Source organism: Lacerta agilis, chromosome 9 (assembly GCF_009819535.1).
Source record: "Lacerta agilis isolate rLacAgi1 chromosome 9, rLacAgi1.pri, whole genome shotgun sequence".
Classification (NCBI taxonomy): Eukaryota; Metazoa; Chordata; class Lepidosauria; order Squamata; family Lacertidae; genus Lacerta; species Lacerta agilis.
Genome location: NC_046320.1, coordinates 51,695,599 through 51,716,900, shown reverse-complemented (window position 1 = coordinate 51,716,900; position 21,302 = coordinate 51,695,599). Strand labels below are relative to the sequence as shown.

The following is a 21,302-nucleotide window of genomic DNA, read 5'->3' as shown; positions in this document are numbered from 1 at the left end:
TTTTCCCCCCACCCCACCACCACAGTGCCTCACGGATGGAAAAGGCCACAGCACGCGGCGAGCTGTTATTATACAGCAGGGGAAGTATAAATTTTCCAGGCTAACACCAACCAGCAAACAGCCACCTGCGCCACAAGGCAGGCTGCTCTGGAAACTTCGCTGGGGTTCGATTCGCGGCAGAGCTTGGCTATGAGCGAGTGCAGGCCCTGAGTACAGACACCATTCCCAGCCGAGACATCCAAGGTGCTAATCCATGTGACAGACAACGCCTGTCCACACGAAGCAGCGAGACAAATAAGAGAGTGACGTTGCTACAGAGCATAAAAACAAGAATGCTAACTCCCAGCTACGCTTCCTGACTGGGCCCTCCCAGAAACTGGTGTGTGTGTGTGTGTGTGTGTGTGTGTGTGTGTGCTCCAGAAGTAACACCACATTCACTGGCCCTGCTTTCTAATGGAGGACTTAACCCTGTGTGACCAACCAGTCCAACAGATGACAGAATATGTCTGCTATTGGATTTGTGACACTGTGCACAGAGCCAGAACAGGATTGTCACTAGGGCTGCTTGCGCAACTCATGCTGAAAAATGCATACTGCGCTGAAATGGTGTCAGAATTTCTTTCTGCCTCTCATACGAGAGGTGATGCTATGGAAACTACCGTCCCCCCGTTAGTCTCCTCCATAATGCAGTGTATCTTAATTAAAAACCTCGGAAATTAAACTTAAACATTATCGTTAACAACATTACACAAATCGTTGGTGCGGGCTGCATTTGGAATACGGTGTGTAGGGTGGCCTGACCCAAAAAAGGATATTGTAGAGCTGGAAAAGGTTCAGAGAAGAGTGACCAAAATGGTCATATGGGTGGAGCGACTTCACTATGAAGAAAGGTGGCAAAGTTTAGGTCTTTTTAGCTTAGGGAAAAAGTAGTGTAAGAGGTGAGATTAGAAGTTTACAAAATTATGCATGCCTGATTTTGCACCAACTTTGCAACATAGCGCCTTGGCTTGCCAATGATATTTTACATGTAATAATAATAATAATAATAATTATTATTATTATTATTATTATTATTATTATTATTATTATTATTATTTGTACCCCGCCCATCTGGCTGGATTTCCCCAGCCACTCTGGGCGGCTTCCAACAGAAATCAAATACAAAAATATCACACATTAAAAACTTCCCTAAAAAGGGCTGCCTTCAGGTATTTTCTGAATGTCAGGTAGTTGTTTATTTCCTTGACCTGTGATGGGAGGGCGTTCCAAAGGGCGGGTGCCACTACCGAGAAGGCCCTCTGCCTGGTTCCCTGTAGCTTTGCTTCTCGCAGTGAGGGAACCGCCAGAAGGCCTTCGGCGCTGGATCTCAGTGACCGGGCTGAATGATGGGGGTGGAAAGCTCCTTCAGGTATACAGGACCGAGGCCGTTTAGGGCTTTAAAGGTCAGCACCAACACTTTGAATTGTGCTCGGAAACGCACTGGGAGCCAATGTAGATCTCTCAGGACCAGTGTTATGTGGTCCCGGCGGCCACTCCCAGTCACCAGTCTAGCTGCTGTGTTCTGGATTAATTGCAGTTTCCGGGTCACCTTCAAAGGTAGCCCCATGTAGAGCGTAAGTGTGTCTTATAAATATTTAAATTAAATAAAAATAAATTGGCTGATCCACTGTATTTATTTACTATGATAACAGTATGTTTTTCTATCAGAAGCATAAACAGGCTTCTTTAAATCTGTCAGTGACGTGAATGTACAGCCTACCTTGCATTTGATTTCTGTCCTACATGACCCAGCATTCTGCATAAAGTGTGCTAACAAAAAAATTAAAGATTTATACATAGGGATTTTAGACAGGTACCACAGACAAAAGGACTGCCCATAATTATAAACATACTGAAACTGAAATATAACCTAGAAACTTGTAAAACTGAACAACAGTATCAAGTGTAACCTGAAACTAAACTCTTAAAAGAAGTTTGAAACAAAAATTTGAAACATGGCCTACATTATCATGGCAAAGCAGTATTTTGTATGATAGATGCGGGAACACAGCCTGGTTTCATTCCAAGGCCACCCAGACTGGCAAAGCAAATTCAGAGCAGCGGAGATTCAAGTTGGTTTTCGTGGGGGTTTTATAAAAAGGTCACATGATACCAGGCTAAAATCACCAAATGGTTTCCAGTGGGGGTGGTTGGTTCCCAAATAAGACAGGAATGAATGGACCTTGGACCCCGAGAAATGAGAATTTACTTGGAAGGTATCTGCTGAGACATGCTGGTGTGCAAAGCCAAATTCCAAATCACCATATCCAGGGTACTGTGTGGGACATTAATCAGCTCTTAAAACCCGAAAAAAACTTACTGTTCCAAGTCATAGTAATCCATGCATTTCTTTTTCTTGTTATAAGCTGCCACTCTGAAGGGTACGATTTCCAGCGTTATCAGGCCTGGCGCCATAGTCAGCACTTTGGCACCATGGGTTGGATCGTAGAGATCTTTTCCAGTCTCCGGATGAGACATGCCGGCAGGATCTCGACCCACAATGTAGAAGTTTGCTCCAGCTACCATCCTCGACCTGCAATGCCACTGAACCTAGAACGATATTGGAAAAGCAAAGTTAGAAGAAGCGAGGATGGAGCCATGGAAACCGGAGAAGAAGCCCGTCACTCGCTGTACAAGAAAAAAAAAAAAAACCATTCTCCAGCTCTGCGAAGTAAGCCTCCAGGTCATGTGCTCACCCAGAGCAGAGCTACTGTGGTCACCCACTTGTTTATTAGGTATGAGTGAGCACACACACACACACACACACACACACCATTCGGAAAGGCAATACTTAAAAGTAATTTGTACAGCAGTTCCCTAAAACAGTAGACGGCCCCTTGGCAAAGAAACCTTCCTGCCAGGAGTCAAAACTAGCACTCTTGAGGGGAGGCTTCCCATTTGAGTCAATTAGCTCCCCTTTGATCAAGTGACCATGAAGGCATGCCTCTGGACAAGACAGAGACTAGTGCCAAGCAAGAACTTTCAATCGCAGTCATGCATTCACTCTGCTTAGCTAAAGTGGGAAGGCATGGGCAAGGAGGGAAACTGGATTCTTAAAAGAGCAACAAGTTGGTGGGATGGCGCGTAGAAGCAGAAAGCAAAAAGCTAGAGAAATTGCCTAGAGAAATACCACATTTTTTCGTGTGTAACACGCCCCTGTGTATAAGGCACCCCCTATTTTGAGGGGCTACAAATTAAGAAAATGGAGGGAGATTGCCAACAGGGGGGGGTGGATTGCCCAGGGTTGTTGAGCTTTTTTTGGGGGGGGGGTATCCCTGATAAGCGCTCACCTCCCAGACAAACGCAGGCAATCTCACGCGCCGTCAAAGCTACCAATCGTCTGCCTGGTTGCCACCAGCACCTGCCAATCACCCACCCAATTACTGCGGTGACAGCCAGTCTACAACAGCCCTTGCCGCAGCCACCAGCAATGCTACCGTTTTATGCCATAATATTAACCCTTATTTGAAACCAGAATAAACCTAGAAACATATAGGCTTATATAAGTCATAGAATCAGAGTTGGAAGGGACCCTGAGGATCATCTAGTCCAACCCCCTGCAATGCTGAAATATGCAGCTGTCCCATACGGGGATTGAACCCGCAACCCTAGCATTATCACAGCACCATGCTTAAACAACTGAGCAGCATGTACTTCTATTTTTATAATGCTTTTTAAAACAAAAACAACAAGAGTTAGCCAGGGCACCTTTTTAGTCAAGTGACAGATTTTGTTTTTAAACATAAGAATAATCTAACCAAACAATCGATCCAACTTTGCAGCCCTAATCATGAGATGAATTTTGTGAGGGTTTTTTTTTTAGAGATCTTTTATTCATCTCTGAGTTTCTGAGGCTTTTGCACAACCACAGACGAAAGAGAAGTAGTAAGCTGAGACCCTCCTAATTTTTTCCAGAACCTCTGCTCAAGAAAAACAACAACACTATTTTGCTTATTCCAGCCTGGAGATTTCAAATTCACATCCTTCTGACATAATAAAATAAATTGCTAATAAAAAGTGTTTGCAACAAAAATTATTTATTTTAAGATGGATGCTTAAGAATAGCTCCAGAACTGCAATCTGACAAATTGCATTCACTCATCTTTCCCCCCTCCCTCCCTCGCCCCCTTGCTTGCAAGCTCCTCTGCAGTAGTCAAAGACTGCAGAGTTTCTCATCTACCCAGAAGCGACAACACAAACAAAACTCAAAAGGCAAAGTTACAAAATTCCGGGGGGAAATGACTTTTCATAGTAAGTGATGTGCTTGGATTGTGTCATTATATAGTTTAGTCACTAGGTGGCACTGCAGCAGGATCAGGAGTTTTCCTGTTGCTGTTCTGTTCTTCTTGGAGAGAAATAATAAAGTTCTTGTACAGCTTCCAGGCTAGTGTGTCCTCTAAGCTTTTCCACCGTGTGCTGAATACTGCCCAAAAGATTTTTATCTGGTATCTAACATTATTTATTTTATTTATCTCTTGTGAGTCTCCTTGGGAGCTTTTTTGGCTGAAAGGCAGCACAGAAATAAACATTAACGCAACACATCAGTGCCACTACAGATGCAGTCATGCCCTTTCTTATTTTCTGGCACATTACGTTGCAAGTCAGATGCCAGGTTTCAGAGAAAGGTTTAAACCAGGCATGTCCAAGGTCCGTTTCAGGGGCCTAATCCGGCCCGCCGGTCGATTTAATCCAGCCCCATGGCAGTATATGTCCTGGAGTAAAATCCTTTTAAAAAAAATAAACCTCAACAACTTTGGGGTTAAATCCTAAAAAAAAAAAAAGCTCAACAACTTCGGTCGCCCCTCATGCATGTTCACTTCATCAAATCTGGCCCTCTTTGAAAAAAGTTTGGGCACCCCTGCAACCATCACACTCACAACCTTTTTCAAAACACGACATTATAAAACGCAGAGATTACTAGCAAAAGAAGTTTACCACCCAAACCCTCTGCACACCAGAGTGCAAGTATGACAGCCAGCAGCTAATCTGAACAATTGCCAGAGTGAACAAGTGGTAAACATTTTCACCTTGACCACAAAAAGGAGGGACATGCACTACAGATTATGCTGCAGCTGGAGGGAGGTATGTTTCAAAAACATGTGGGTTTCCCCCTTGTTATCCCAAACTTTTAGGAGTTTGCTGTACACCAGTATATCCTATTTAAACACTGATGCACAGCTGTGCCACTCCAGCTCTGGGTGTTTAGGACAGATTTGGAAAATTATTTGCTTTAGGTTGCTGTAAGGCAAAGCAAGCAAGGAAGCAAGATTCCCATCCTACTGGTAAAAAATTAATAAGGTTTATGAGCAAGGTTGTTTTCCAAAAGACAGATAGTGTTAGACACAAGCCGCTATGCACTGATCTTCCCCAATAATTTTAGCAATCAGGAATTCCCCCAACCCCACTCCTGCAGAAGTATCTGTACTTTTCAAACATATCCTTTGCTATCATATAGGTAATAAACCTATAGGCTGCAAACACAATTTCCTAGCTTATTGGACAGCACCCCATAAAAAGCTTGTTTTTAAAGGCGTTTTTTTTTTAAAAATGTCAGATTGAAACTAACAAAACATGTCCATTAAATCTTTACTGACTGGGAAATCATGTTCAGACGGTTGATAACCATATTGGCTTAGCAGCTGTCTGCTGTTCTGCAAGTCATTTGTGCTACAGAAACAAATCTGGTACCAATGTCTTCTAAATGACCTACAGAAAATGATTAAAGGAAGAGTTGTATTTTATTAGTCGTCTAAAACACACTATTGGCAAATGGTTTTCTGAGGTCATTGAAAAACACGGCATAAATTAAGGAACATTTCTTATTTTATTTGCATCTATGACTGAAAACAGTGTGTACAGGTTTTGTTCAGCTCCTTGCTTCCATGTTCTCCAAACGCACATCTCAAGCCCACAAGGGAAAGCACGTTCGCATGCAAAGTTTTCGGAAAACACTATAAATATGGCAAGTAGTGAAGGGATCAGGCATGTTATCAGTTTCCAATGTAGTGAACAGGATTTAACCAACCCCTGTTCCAGACTGGAGCCCATAGTGTGAAGTGTTGAAAATATGCATCGGCAGTGCTCTTCCAAGAATAAGCTAGCATTTTAGGAATGTAAAATGGAGATAAGGGAAGTCTTGAAAAGGAAAGCCTGAAAGAAAGATGCCAGGGGTCCAAAGGATGGAATTCTCCACACAAAACACTTGCATTGCCCAAGTATCAGAATCCTTAAGATTATAGTTTTCTGTTTTGAATTTTTGCAAAGCTCTCTCTGCACCTATTTTAGGCAAACACCTTTTTTAAACATATATACACACACAAAGGGCATGATAACTAGCTAACAATGCAAGACCCCACAGCTTTGACGCTATGAGTTTAGCACCTTTTTAGTAGAATTTCCCAATTAGAGTTTACTATCCTACATGCTACCTCACCCTAGTCCAGTCTTCTCCCCTAGGCTGAAGACTCCATCAAGTGAGAGACTCTTTCAAAATACAGATAGGACACAGATTAGAAAGATCATCAAAAGAAGTGGCAGGATATATTTCACCTGAATCCTGGAATTAAGGTGGTTCTGCCTTCTGCATGAATTTTACTCACCGCCACCCCAGCAAGCAAGGTTAAATGGCCTAAAAGTAAATGGACTTTAAGCAATTAGGAGGGACCAGAAGTGAAACGACCTCAAAAGCTTTACAAAATGCAAAATGGCAATAGGGTATAAAAAAGCTTAATCCCCACCAATAAGCAACTCAAATGTTTCTAAATCGCAGATTGAAAGAAAGCCATCTTTATAGCATTGCATGTCATGCCTCGAAGCCATTTGCTCAGTCAAGGAGCCTGCCAAAAGCATGTTCCCTTCTCAGTTGTTTTCCTCAACGCCATGTAGATCAGACGAAAAACACTGGAATAAGAAGAGAACCCAGCTCTTTCAGCTTTGGCCACGATTCAGCCTGTTAAAGAGCACTCATAAGACTTTTAAAATAAAGGGGAGGGGAAGAGATGGCGCAACAAGCCCCTTTAACTGTAAACAGGAAGTTTCTGAAGGACCTCCCATTTAAGGCCTTGAAACCAAACTCTGGAAAGTCCTCGCAAGGGTTTTGGAGTGTAGTGGTTGCCTCTGAAGGAGGCCTTATTGACAAACGAACATCAGGGAAATCAGTTGGGACGAACTAAGAACAAAAACACAACTCATTATACCTCAGTTGGTCCAGCATACATCATGGGAGAAGGAAATATGGCCACCACAGTTGTTTCTGGGTTCAGTATCCCTTCCTCCAGGACCGCTGCGTGTTGTTTCATTCGCCACGACAGAGGAACATCATCGTCCTTTGTCCAACCCCCCAGAGGATGCAAAAGGAGGACTGGGCGCCTGTAACCTCGACCCAGAAGCTGCTTATGAGTATCTTGCATTAGCAGGGCATGTCCGCTGTGCACAGGGTTGCGCAACTGGAAGGCGAAGACGGCGTCTAAGGAGAGAGAGAGAGAGAGAGAGAGAGAGAGAGAGAGAGAGAGAGAGAGATGTCAATATGCTTTACGGTTATTAATTCAGACAGAAGCCGTCACCGACAAGCAGCCTGCAATGTTCTATAGGCCTCAGTTTCAGACCTTGCACAGTCTATCATTTGCAGAAAGGCTTCGCTCCCAATGCTGCTGGAAGAGGAGTGGGTGGGTGACAGGAACCCTGCCAGGCGACTGAAGAGAGATACGTCAACACAACTGTCCGCTTGACTGTGCCAAGCATTTGAGAGATCAAAGAACAAAGTTGCTGCAATGAACACTGCTACACAGGGCTGTACTTCTATTGGGAATATTTAAAGTCTCAGCCAGTGGCTGGCTGCCTGGCATTTTCTACAATCATATGACATTTCGCCAGTGCTATTGTCACCTGCGTTTGGCGCCAAGGATCCTTCAAATGATCCACCCAGCAGCACAGGGCTGCCCCCTCTCATCACTGGCCATGTAATGTCTCAATGCTGTGAACTGAGCGATGAGAGCTCTGACAGGGATATTTAAATAGCTCTCAATGAGATAAATGGCTGAAAATAGAAGAGTAGCAAAACTAAGAAACAAAAGAGGCTTGGCCGATCAACGTATTCTCTTGAATCAAGAGAGTTTTTGTGTGCATTATTGGCATACCACAAAAAACCAACCCAAAATTAAACACTCGTTGCTGCAGGAGCACCGAGTTCCCCCTTGCCCTAAACATGTTTTAGAAGTTATCACAACTGGCAAGCATCAGTGACTACATAGGGCGAAGCAGGGGGAGAAAAAAGATGCTCATCCCTTTCATAATGGAGAGGTTGTGGTGTGTGTGTGTGTGTGTGTGTGTGTGTGTGTTTTCCCACTTCAACTTCGCCACATATGGAAATCTCTTTCCACATGACTTCCTATCACTGGACTAGAGCCTCAGTTTTCTTAACCCGAGTATAACAAGTCCTCTTTATACTCATTGCTCATTTTTTTAACTACAAAAAAGTGCAGCCGCTCAGTTCTCCTGTTATGTTTGGTTTTCCGAACAAGCTACTCAAGATCTGTAAATGTCAAGTTGCTTCTTTTTAAGGCAACGGAAGGTTTTAAATTTCATTACCTAACTTCTAGCTCGGGGCAGCTAATGAGATTCCATGCAGATGGGACCCCACTCCCCATCAGCCCCAGCCAGCATGGCCAGTGGTGAAGGATCATGGGAGCTGTAGTCCAAGAACATCTGGAGTGCCCCATGCTGTCTACTCATAGCTCTAACTGATTGAATGAGCTGACCAATTTAAGTAAAACTAACAGTACGGTAGCAAAACTTTAGGTCCAATATATTCTAGAGAATGTTTTCTAGAACTACTAAAAGTTCCTTCCCACTGCAAACACACACACACACCAAACTTTTTTCTATTTTTAAAAAAATAACTTTATGGACTTTTTGGAAAATTAACACACAAAACCCTTAACAAAAATTATTGTGAAAATACAGCACAAGAATACACAATCAGCAGTCTAAAGACACAGAACAACAAGTCTGGGTGTGTAAAAAAAAAAATCCGGATTGAGGTCCTTGTGTCTCGCTCATGAGCTAACCATATTTTGTTGTTCAATTTCTCCATTGGGCCAAGCTCCATTAAGCCAATTTGATAAGGACACCCTGCCCAAGTCTTTCCAAAACTGGGCCAACAGTGGATAAGCAATGAGAGATTTAAATAAGATATCTGCATTCTGACTCTGAAATATATTTAATAAAGCTAACTCAGGTGAATGAATTACCAGTGATAATGACGTAACTCTAAAAGTACTGTCTTCCAAAAACCCAACACTTTAGCACATATGCTGCCATGCCTTTGTACCCCATTAAAGAAATATCTCAGGGCCAAAATAAATTCAAAGAAAAAAGTTCACCCTTAAATATCAACCCTACCGATGGGAGATTTAACCCGCCACTCTCCCATATAAAGCCAGAATTAATTCAAGCTTGGAGCCCTACCTATTATAATTTGGTTATTTCAAAGAAGAACTCTGTTTTCAGCCACCTTCCCGCAAGCGCCCTTTTGGGTGTTGTACAGGAGGCTGCTTTCGCTACCCCAGCTAAAGCAGCACAGAACAATCAGCTGCCAGACCTATTACTGCTTGGTCTGTTCCTTATTTCTCTAACACGAAACACAAAAATGGAAAACAAAACAAACAACCTAACAGGCTGCGGGTTTCTCAACTCGGCTGTGAAGCTAGCAAAACTATTCCCAAAACTAATTTTTCAGAAAAACTGTAATACCTTTCATCGCACTCTGAGTTCCCTGTGAGACACATGTGGTTTGTTCCTTTGCAAAACCTTTTTTTTTCGCTTTCACAAGAAAATCTAGGACAATTCAACAATGGCAACACAGTCAAAGTACTGAAAGAGATCGTGGGATTCACCACACGCTGGGACTTTTCCTGGCAAGTCTTTGATAAGGTGCAGCAAAACCTGCGCACACATCACCAAAAGTTGTTACCACCGCCGATCACCTTTTTGGAAGGCAAGCATAAACACTTTCAGAACTACTTTGACCGCAGTCCTTCGCCACTGCTTTTTTTAAGGACTGCAATCACAGAAATTGTGTTCTGTTGAAAACAAAAAGGGAAAATAAAGTAAAATCCCACTGGTACTGTGCTGCCCTTTGCTGAAAGAGACATCGCTAGCGAGCTTCTGGGCAGCGGGAGAGGAATTTCTCTGTCTGTCTCTCTCTCTTTCACACCACCCCTCTTCATGCAATAACTTACCAGCATTCATGTCTTTGAACTTCTGCTTTAGTTCTGCAGGTGTGAGACGGTATTGGTCAAGGCCATCATTCCAGTAAATGCGATCGAGGACTTGGAGATCACCCCCCACAAGCCAATCCCCTTGTTCCATGACCATCTAGGAAATTTAAGGGAGGGAGTTGTTTCAACAGCATGCAACACTATTCCTGCAATTTGTCTTAAGCTGTTTTTAATTCTGAATTTCAGCTTTGGGGATTGGGCACTGCTATCAAGGGCCAATAGTTACAATGACTGAATTCTGCTCCGCTATCAAGAGACAGCATGCCACTTAAGGCCACTTGCTGGGAACAGGAGTTAACTGGCCACTATCGGAAAGAAGATGCCTTTGATTGATCCAACATTACTATGGCGTTTTAAGCAAGCAACTTGAATTGGGCCCAGAAATTGATCAGGAGCCACTGTTGACGCTTTAAGACTACTTAAGGTAGTGTTCGAGATGCCCTCCCTTAGTTCGCAACAGAGCTGCTATATGCGCCTGGCATCATCACACCAAGCTATGCTTCACATATTTATTTTCACCCAACTTTTCCCAAAATAACTTACGGTTAAAAAAAAAAAAAAGCTCACAAATTAAAAAGAAAACATATACAAGGGAGTTGGGGTGGGGGTGGGAGAAATGCAGAGGAAGGAGATCAGTTTGACAATGCCATAACAAAAATGGTGAGTTGGAAATGGGCCTTGGGGCCAAACTGCTGGTGGTTTGTTTATTTATTTACTGCATTTACTGCATTTATATCCCACTTTCTTCTCCAAGGAGCCTGAGGTGGTGTACATGGTTCTCCCCCTCCTCATTCAATCCCCACAACAACCCTGTGAGGTGGGTTAGGATGAGAAGCAGCAGCTGGCCCCAAGTCACTAAGTGAGCTTCATGGCGGATTGGGGATTTGAACCCTGCTCTCTCAAGTCCTTGTGTGACACTCTAACCACTACGCCATACTCTCTCTGTCTTCCTTGAATACATGCTCTGCGACTCATCCTACAGTGTTGCTCCTCTGGCCAATGGCAGAGGCCAGATTGTGTTTCCCAGACCTAGGACAAGTAGTGGTTGGGGCAGAGCATTCATTCTGTTGGTGGGGGGGGGGGGGACACACAAACTCAGTTCCCCACCTGCCCCATAGATGGAGCGAGGCAGTTCTCTCCCCACCCCCACAATGTTTTTTTCCAACCCAGACCCACAAAATCCACTTTTGCCTAAGCATGCTTTTCAGCAAAACTGGCATTCTACCCCATTTAAGAATTTGAACTATGACCTGAATTAGGGCCATTTAACAATTAACATAGCATTTTTTAAAAAATAAAGTCATTAACTTGAAGACTGGGCTCTAAATATTCTGATCCGGCTGAGCCAAGCCCTGAGGCAGAGCAGCCAGCTGTTTTCCTGTCATCGCTGCTGAGTAATTCATTTTGGTGTGCTTCCTCTATGTCTCTCGCACACAAGGCTACATTTATAAACCACAGGAGAGGACAAAATTCTCTCTGATCTTCCCTGGCAGACTACGGGGCTCGTCCTAAATCTGTTTCTGTCACATATCTATCTATATATGCACACACAATCATCAGAGACAGGCTTCCAAACTCTGAATGGCCACAAAATGTGTCCACAAGCAGTCAGCTGTACCAAACGGGAGAGAGAATTTGCTAGAGAAGATTGGAATCTGGGCCGCGGTTTGCATATAGATTATTCAGTAAGGGCTTCAAGTTAGCAAGCCTTGCAAAAGGCTACCTTGATGTAAGGGTGGTCTTTGCACGTTGTCCCCCATTGCCGGGCGCAGCGTTCCTCTTTCCGGTGCTCAAAGAACTCTGGATTGCGGAGGATAGCCACACGGCGACCGTCATACAGCAGAGCAAAAGCTGTGCAGCCATCCAGCCTCTCCTTGTCTTCCGTTGTGGCTGTCAACACTATAGGCACTGACAGGTTAATGATTCCCCCTGTAGGGTGGGGGGGGGGGGAGAGGAAGCAAAGCAATGGTAGTTGTCATCTAAACGGAAAAGTCATCCAGGTGTCCTGGCGGAAAATGTGCTTAAAACTCTACTGTTCTGAGAGCCCACCCTTTCCTAATGCATAGCAGGGCTACCTAGCCTTGGGTTCACTTGAGGTATAGGCCTGTCTCAGGAATCCTTTGCAGAATTTTTTTACTTCTCCATACTGGTATCTAGGTAAAGGCAACAAGGAACAGATCTATTGTGGGTGCAAGTGGGAGATCCCTTGCCCCGAGCTGGAAGACGGAATCAAGTTGCAGAAGACTCTCTCATTCTAACATTCATTCTCCCTGCAAAGCAAATAAAAAATTGCACTCTCCAAACACATGCGGCATTCAGGCTGCTGTTGCAATGCTTCCTAGCACTCTGGAAGAGTTGCAACGCCATCAATTCACAGCTACACCCAGGAAACGTGCCTTGTGGAAAAACCCACCAACCCAACAGTAAACACTTAGCGAAGTCCCAGCTCTTCCATAATTGAGTAGGGCACACACGAGTGTTCCCAATACTGTCCCTGCCATATTGGCTTGAAGTTGCCCTTATTGTCATGCAGTTGAAGCAAATAACTAATGCCTGGGGCAAAGAGACACATCTTTCCTTCTGGTGATCCACAAGATCGGATGCTAAGAGATACCCAACTGCCGCAGAAACGTTGGAAGCACCCACTGAAGCATTTTGAGGAAATAAAAGGAAGTTCACATTTTGGCAGGGGTAGGTAGAAACACAGACACGCTTAACTTTACTTATGCAATCCATTCTCCAGTATCACTCCTACTAAGGTGGTTAGCAGCGCACATAAAAACAAGTAGGGATAATACAATAATCTCTCAAGTGTCAAAAGTACTATGGTAAAGTACATATATACCCATTCAACCACTTCGATCCGCAGAACTGGCACAGCCACATAGCATTTGTTCTGGAGTTGTAATAAATCAATCTTACATTGTGGCAGTTCCTACACTTTGGCATCAGGCAAGCTCCTTCACTTAGAACAGTGTTTCCCAAGTTTGGGTCTCCAGCTGTTTTTGGACTACAGTTCCCATCATCCCTGGGTCTTGCTAGCTGGGGATTATGGGTGTTGTAGTCCAAAAACAGCTGGAGTCCCAAGCTTGGGAAACACTGGCTTAGAAAGGCAATTAATAAATCAATGTTAATAACAAGAACAGCACTCCAAAATATGAACGTACTGTAACACTGACAAAACTTATGTTCAAGCTGAAAAAGCTTATGCACATATTAATAGGGAGTTCCTACAAAATTAATCTGGAACGTGGCATTTTTGTCTACGTCTTGCGAATTTGACACCCAACGGCCTGCTGCAATGCATGGCGATCCTACAACAATACATGGTTTGTTTTAAATATCCATTTCCTTACAAAGAAACGTTCTGCATTTATCACTTCAAGCTTCAACGATTGCCAGTTGATTTTATGCTTGCGGGAAGCTATTACCTGGAATTCTTAGAACTACATTTGTTTCCAATAAAGAAACAAATTTTAGTATACAAGGTTATAATATTTGAAGAGCAAATGTTTTGCAGATGGCTATCCATACATTTGACATATCAGCTCTTCTCTTACATGTTTCTCACTCCTTTATGAAACTCACTATGACCCCTGGTCTCCTGGCAGGTTCCTTTTTTTAAAGCTTTCCTTCCAGCAATGACATCTAGATGATTTTTTTTTTTTGGTCCCTACAAGTCCACAAAATACAGTGGTACCCCGCAAGACAAAATTAATTCGTTCCGCAAGACTTTTCGTCTTGCGGAAATTTCGTCTTGCGAGGCACCGTTTCCCATAGGAACGCATTAAAATTTAATTAATGCGTTCCTATGGGAAAAAAAAGTCCGGGGCCCCTTCCGACCGTCACCGGAGCCTCGCCGCGCCGTGTTTTAAAAGCTACAGGGAGCGAACAGCAGCACTGCTGTTCGCTCCTTGCAGCTTTAAAACGTGGCGCGATGAGGCTCCGGTGGGGAGAGGCGGCGTCGGATCGCGCACGGCCATCCAAAATGGCGGCGCGATCCCACTCCGCCCCCCCCCGCGCACCGGAGCCTCGTCGCGCCGTGTTTTAAAGCTGCAGGGAGCCAACAGCAGCACTCCTGTTCGCTCCCTGCAGCTTTAAAACGCGGTGCAGCGCCGGTCGGGAGGGGTGTTGTGCATCGCATCCATCTTGGATCGACTGTGCATGTCTGGAGATCGCAGACATGCACAGTCGATCCAAGATGGATCGGGTCCATCTTGGATCGACTGTGCATGTCTGGAGATCGCAGACATGCACAGTCGATCCAAGATGGACGCGATGCACAACACCCCTCCCGACCGGAGAAAAAGGTAAGCCTTTACAGCTCCCTGTAATGGCGCGGCACCGCGTTTTAAAGCTGCAGGGAGCGAACAGGAGTGCTGCTGTTGGCTCCCTGCAGCTTTAAAACACGGCGCGACGAGGCTCCGGTGCGCGGGGGGGCGGCGTGGGATCGCGCCGCCATTTTGGATGGCCGTGCGCGATCCGACGCCGCCCCCCCGCGCACCGGATCCGCGTCGCGCAGCGTTTTAAAGCTGCAAGGAGCGAACAGCAGCACTCCCTGCAGCTTTAAAACACGGCGGGGCAAGGCTCCGGGGGGCGGGGGGGATCGCGCCGCCATTTTGGATGGCCGTGCGCGATCCGACGCCGCCCCCCGCGCACCGGCAGCGTTTTAAAGCTGCAAGGAGCGAACAGCAGCACTCCCTGCAGCTTTAAAACACGGCGGGGCAAGGCTCCGGGGGGCGGGGGGATCGCGCCGCCATTTTGGATGGCCGTGCGCGATCCGACGCCGCCCCCCGCGCACCGGATCCGCGTCGCGCAGCGTTTTAAAGCTGCAAGGAGCGAACAGCAGCACTCCCTGCAGCTTTAAAACACGGCAGGGCGAGGATCCGGTGCTTACAGTGGTACCTCGCCAGACGAATTCGTCTTGCGAAAAAGAGCCATAGACGAATTCGTCTCGCGAGTCAACTAAAAACTCGCAAAACCCTTTTGTTTTGCGAGTTTTTCGTTGTGCGAGGCATTCGTCTTGCGGGGTACCACTGTAAATTAATAAATGTGTGTGTAGAGTGTGTGTGTGTGTGCGCGCGTGCATCTTACATTACTTTCATGTATGTGGTTTCAACCATACGTGGTGTCATGGTCTGGCGGGATGCAGAGGAGAGGTGGGAGGCACCATCTGAGGAACCTCCAAGGGAACCCCCTAGGGGAACAAGGCTCAGAACCAGGGGGTTGGTGGTGGGACAATGATGTAAGGTCAGAGAAAGAAGAGGGAGAAAACTGGCAGGGAGGAGATGTCGGAAGCTGAAGGGGCAACAGCGTTTAGTGAGCAGGAAGAGACTGTGGCAGAAGGTAGACCAGACTCAGAGGCAGGAGAGGAGGGGGACCAGGAAACAGATGAGACAGGCTGCTGAAGAATCCAGGGAGTCTACCCCTCCTGTTGCAACAAGCTGCCCTGCTCCCTGGTGCCCCATAACAAAGAGAGAAACGAAAAGGGCAAGGGAGTGATCAGTCGAGTACAGACACAGTCTCCGATTGCTTGGGAAAAACCCTGGAGAGGAGGATTTTTTTGTTTTGTTTTTACCAGTGGCCACATTTGCAAAAACATGGCTTTGCACTGCATGGACAAGCCTCAAGGATCCTGGGCAAAGCTTTCCCCTTTTCCTCACACACAGCCGGGATTCTTTCGAAGAATCTCAGCTTAGCATTACATTCAAACCAATGATTCTAGTTTAAAAACAAACAGTGGGTAGTTTTAATAGTCTAGCTTCATGATTCATGGTTTGAAGTGCCTTATGAAGCTGACTTTGAATTTTTTACTGGGCCTATGACAAACTATGTTTTTAAAGGACTAAACGGGTTGATTATCCACAGCCCGCCCACATGACCAACAGAAATTGATGCTGCTGTATGTAAATTTCAAGGTGTCTTACCATCAAGCAGGCAGTCAAAATGAAGGCACTGCAAGTATTCTCTCTCTCTCATAAAGCCATTCAGCGGTGTTGCCCAACCCTCCGCCAGGACTTGCACCCACTGCATATCCAGCTAAAACAGGAAAGTTGATAGTATTAGACCAAAGATTCCCCATCACTGCTTTACTGCATCTGGATGCAGCTGCTCAGAGTGATAAACAGAGACAAGCAGCCATTAACAAACAAGGGATCAATGAAGTTGCATGAATGCCACAGGGGTCAACAGTCAAATTCAGGACTGCAGAAAGAGAAGTTAACCAATTAAAACAGAGGCATAAATCTGTAAACTGAAGTGGGGAAAGGGAAATGCATAGCATACTGAAGACTTCAAAAACGTGATTATATTAAACTACCAGCTACTCAGATGCAATACAGATGCTGTAGAAAAAAATTACTGGAGACAGTGGCAGACTAGTTAGAAAGGGGAAATAGGCCAGTTCAATGATATCAATAAGATACTTCCTAAAGTAAGGCAAATTGTCCCAAAACACTGACACATTGGGGGGGGGGGTGTGTAGACTTATGCTCCCAGTATGTTTCCGAGCACAATTCAAAGTGTTGGTGTTGACCTTTAAAGCCCTAAACGGCCACGGTGCAGTATACCTGAAGGAACGTCTCCACCCCCCATTGTTCTGCCTAAACACTGAGGTCCAGTGCCGAGGGCCTTCTGGCGGTTCCCTCACTGCGAGAAGCAAAACTACAGGGAACCAGGCAGAGGGCCTTCTCAGTAGTGGCGCCCACCCTGTGGAACTCTCTCCCTTCATATGTCAAAGAGATAGACAACTACCAGACATTTAGAGGACATCTGAAGGCAGCCCTGTTTAGGGAAGCTTTTAATGTGTGATATTTTGATTTTTGTTGGAAGCCGCCCAGAGTGGCTGGGGAAATCCAGCCAGATGGGCGGGGTATGAATTATTATTATTATTATTATTATTATGGCTGAAAGGCAGAACAATCAGTATTGTAGTTGGAAATTGAATCATGGAAACAGAACCCAATTCCTGCTATCTCAAGCTTGCAAATCGGTACTCAGCCGATCACGAGGGGTAAGCAAGAGAAGACTCCGTGGCAAAACAGTTTTTGCAGACTGGGAGATCAATATGTCACAAATAACACAGGTTCTATCTGGACAAGTTAAAAATACTTTTGTGGCCTTTGCAAACCTGTATTACCTTATTTATTTCCAGGGCAGGTAAAGACTCTGCATCTGTTTTGGCCAATTTAAGTTTGTTTTCAGGCACATACAGCTCCTTAACCTCGTAAGAGGCATCCACTGGTACAATGTCCTGAAAAGAAAAGGCAAAATTACATATTATTATTTTATATGCTACATATCAAATGGTGGTCCTGCAGGTCAGCAGCCTGCTGTCGTTTAAAACTAGCTGTAACCTGTATTTATGCTAGTGCTTTTGCCATTCAAGTTATCTGCAGAAACATTTTTATCATCTTAAATCTCACATTGCTGAAAAATCCAGCAGCGGCTCTAAAACATTCTGGTGTTAACTGAGAGTTAAGTCCCTTTGAATTCAACAAGACTTACTTCTGAGTAGATTTGGTTTAGATTGCATTGTCATTTTTATTTTTATTATTATTATTTATTGAATTTATATACCGCCCTATACCCGGAGGTCTCATGGTCTTCCCTTATAGCCAAAAAAGGCTGAACTGACCTCTCAACCAAGGAAAGGCTCGACCCTACTTTCTCCACAAGAATGTACATAATCTGATGAAAAAAGAAGGGGGAGGCCTAGTTAAATGGAAACAAGTTATATACACAGGGAAATGGAGCCTTAGAATTGGGAGCCTAGGTAGGAAACCAATTGCCCATCCCTACAGTAAAAGTGGCCATTCAACTAGACCTATTAATGCTTAACCCAAGCCCCAGGGTGGTGGTTAAGAGTGTTGAGATTAAGACCTGGGAGATTGGCGTCCAAATGTTCACGTGCAGTGCTATTTTTCTAGAAAAAGAGGTTCTGGAACTCACCATGGGCACCTCCCTTGTTCTCTTACAATGGCGATGGCGCTCACCTGAGTTGTGCCGGAACTGAGTTATGGTGAGTTCCGGCAGAAAAAAAGCCCTTCTCATTCGGCCACGAAGCTCATTTAGTGACTCTGGGCCAATCACAGTCTCTCATCATAGCTTACCTCAAAGGGCTGTTGGAAGTATAAAATGAAGAGGGGAAGAAGTACGCGCACCCTACCTTGAACGAATGGTAGAAAAAGAAGCAGTTGTCCAACTATATCTGCTCCCCCAGCGTTATCAACCTGCACTAGCAACCCCACTGACAAAACTGATGGAATAGGATAGAAAAAAAGAATAGGTGACTCATATTTCCTTTGTTGCTGCTTACTCTGCATGGGGAGACATTCGTTCTCCTAACTGATGGACAGAACCATACACCTATACATCTTCCCCTTTGTACCTCCTCCTCCAACTTCATGAGAGACAACAAAGCAGCAACAAAGGAACTAAGAATTATTTGACCTTCCTCCACTTTTTAATCTAAACCTTAGACAGTGATAAATTTGTCCTCCCCTTTCTTACTGTGTGATGGCCCAAACTCATCACAGCTAAGACTTAAAAGCATGGCATAGGCTAAGACAATACAAATGTGATGCCTGGTTTGGAACATTTTGAATTAAAAAACCAAAAACAGCGCAGTTCAGCATTTGCCAGACAGCACAGAGGAGGACACAGACAACCAGAACAACATTCGAGTGGGAAAAGAACGTGACGGAGTCACCACAAAGTTAAATTTCTCGCCAATGACGTGTCCAAATGCTATAAGTAACTTAAAACATGTTAAAAGATTGGTGCTTTGTCCCACCCTCCCGCTACCCAAAAGTTCTGTGTGCTTAAAAAAAAAGGAAAGTCTATCATGCTTTGATTCTGAATCTGGAATATATACTGCAGGGTCTCATAAAATAAGGCAGGCATTCGAAAGACACAAACCAAAGCCTGCTCCTAAATTCCTCCATTCCTCACAAGTACTGGGCAGGCTGGAACATCTACACCAATATGCTTGGAATCTGTCAAAAGGTTCAGTAACTAGATGCACAGGGGATTCTTCTATCCAAACCTAATTAGCATAGTTTGAGAAAACAGCTCGATGAGAACCTCATTCAGAAATTTGTACGTCAATTCTTTCCCGAAGGAAACAGCAATTGCTGTAGAAGGAAGATGATGGGCTGTATATAGACAGTGACTGATTATCCAAAGAGCATCTACCAAAATATTTTAGAAACTAACAAAATGAAAGCAAACACCCTGCCACTCTGATTTCAGTTCACAGCATCTGGGCAGCTTTAACTTGTTCTGTCCACATACATAATACTGCACAGAAAGGAATCTGCTGTCAGACCCAAAGGTAAGCGGTGTTGCTAACTTTACAATGGTAGTGGTATGTTCCATTAATTTTTATGTTATAAATAACTGTTAAGAATAATGAGTGTCATTGGCTGCAAAAGATTTAGGAAGAAAGCAGTAACCGAGGCCAGTTTCAATGTCTCTAAAGGGCTTTAAAATGGCACGTTGTCCATGTGGGGGGACAAATGTTTATTTCATGGGCCCTTACTCCCCAGAACCCAAGTTTTAATATTTTTTCAGAGACCCTGGTGACTGTGGTATAGCCCTTTGGCAAGCAGCAAGCCTTCCTGCAGGATGTAAGCATGAATTGCTCCAATCAGCTGGATAGCAATCCCTGACCTAGGATGTCTAGTGTGCCTCACTTCAGAGGAGCCAAGCTGGCAAGCTTCTCCTTGCCCCATCCTTTCCCACAGAAGGGGCCAGCAGGGGTCTTCCTTGGCTACTGTTTGGCGGAGGCACCCTACACAACTCAGTCCAGAAGTGGCCAAACCATCTGCCTTTCCAACAGGAAAGTACAGGAGGTAGCTGGGCTCAGATGAAGCACATACTGTTTTTGGCTGCGCTGTTGACACCACCACAACAATCTAGATCTCTGTAACTAACACCATAGGATGGCGTCCTAGAGATCTGCACCAAAATACCGAAGAAAAAATATGAACCTACAGGCCAACAGTGGAGGTTTGTGGGGCTTGCTCTCAGGTTAAGTGTGTAAAGGTTTGCATCCACAGAAATGCAGGATTATGCCTCACACTGAGTCAGACCATTCAACCGAGCTCAGAATTGTCTACAACTACAGGCTGCATCTCTCCAGGATTTCAGATGGGATTCTCTCCCAGCCCAACCTGGAGTTCAGGGAGATAGATATAGATAGATAGATAGATAGATAGATAGATAGATAGATAGATAGATAGATAGATATAGTGTGTCTTTGCTTCTCAAGTTGTACTGTGTTATTTTATGCACTGTAACTTATTTTTATTATAGTTTAGAAATTATTTATTGCAATTAAGAGTGAATTTCTGTTTGTTTGCTGATATTTAATTTTATTGTGTACTGTTATATTCCAATGGATTACTGAATATTACTTTATTTGATCAAAGTTATTCATTTTAAAGTTATGTTTTTATTATGACTGTCAGGGTGCTGACCTCACCTCACGGCAAAGGGTTGCCAGGGCTTTCTCACTATCATGAGCCCCCTCCCCACCTGCTCAGCAATTCGTCTTCCTCCAGTGAGGGAGGCAGTGATCCCTCTAGTGGGGAGGGAGAGACGGGAAGGGGAGGTAGGAGTCAGGGCTCTGACAGGGAAGGAGAGCCCTCGCATCAAGCAGGGACTGGAGGTGAGGCGCCTCTTCCGTCTACCCACTTGCGCAGGGGGGGAGGATGCAGAAGGGGGAGGCGGGGGTTCCGCATTCCACAGCTTTTATGCTGGGCAAAGAACCGGAAAGAGTCATTCCCGGACTCTGCCGAAGGATGAGCTAGACATACTTTTGTGGCTGCACTGTACATATCTGCACAATAAAGAAACCTAGTTTTAGAAACCTCAGCGTCAGGCTGGTTACTCATGAGCAATCACTGAAAACCCTACAATGACATTTCAGTATCGGATCAGTATCGGATGTTGTGCGATCTTCACTGTTTCTTCAGCTTGTAA

At 44.6% G+C, this 21,302-nt stretch overlaps 1 protein-coding gene across 2 annotated transcripts in view; it reads right to left on the bottom strand.

The window, feature by feature from the left end:
• The window catches only part of PAPSS1 (3'-phosphoadenosine 5'-phosphosulfate synthase 1), a 49,347-nt gene that overhangs the window by 6,260 nt on the left and 21,785 nt on the right, over nucleotides 1-21,302 (bottom strand). For both annotated transcript variants that reach the window (XM_033160299.1, XM_033160300.1), the window contains exons 6-11: nucleotides 17,455-17,568; nucleotides 16,244-16,355; nucleotides 12,040-12,245; nucleotides 10,278-10,413; nucleotides 7,236-7,504; nucleotides 2,360-2,589 (exon numbers count right to left, since the gene is read on the bottom strand). In XM_033160299.1, the coding sequence (XP_033016190.1) occupies nucleotides 2,360-2,589; nucleotides 7,236-7,504; nucleotides 10,278-10,413; nucleotides 12,040-12,245; nucleotides 16,244-16,355; nucleotides 17,455-17,568 (1,067 nt within the window). The remainder of the gene's footprint in view (nucleotides 1-2,359; nucleotides 2,590-7,235; nucleotides 7,505-10,277; nucleotides 10,414-12,039; nucleotides 12,246-16,243; nucleotides 16,356-17,454; nucleotides 17,569-21,302) is intronic.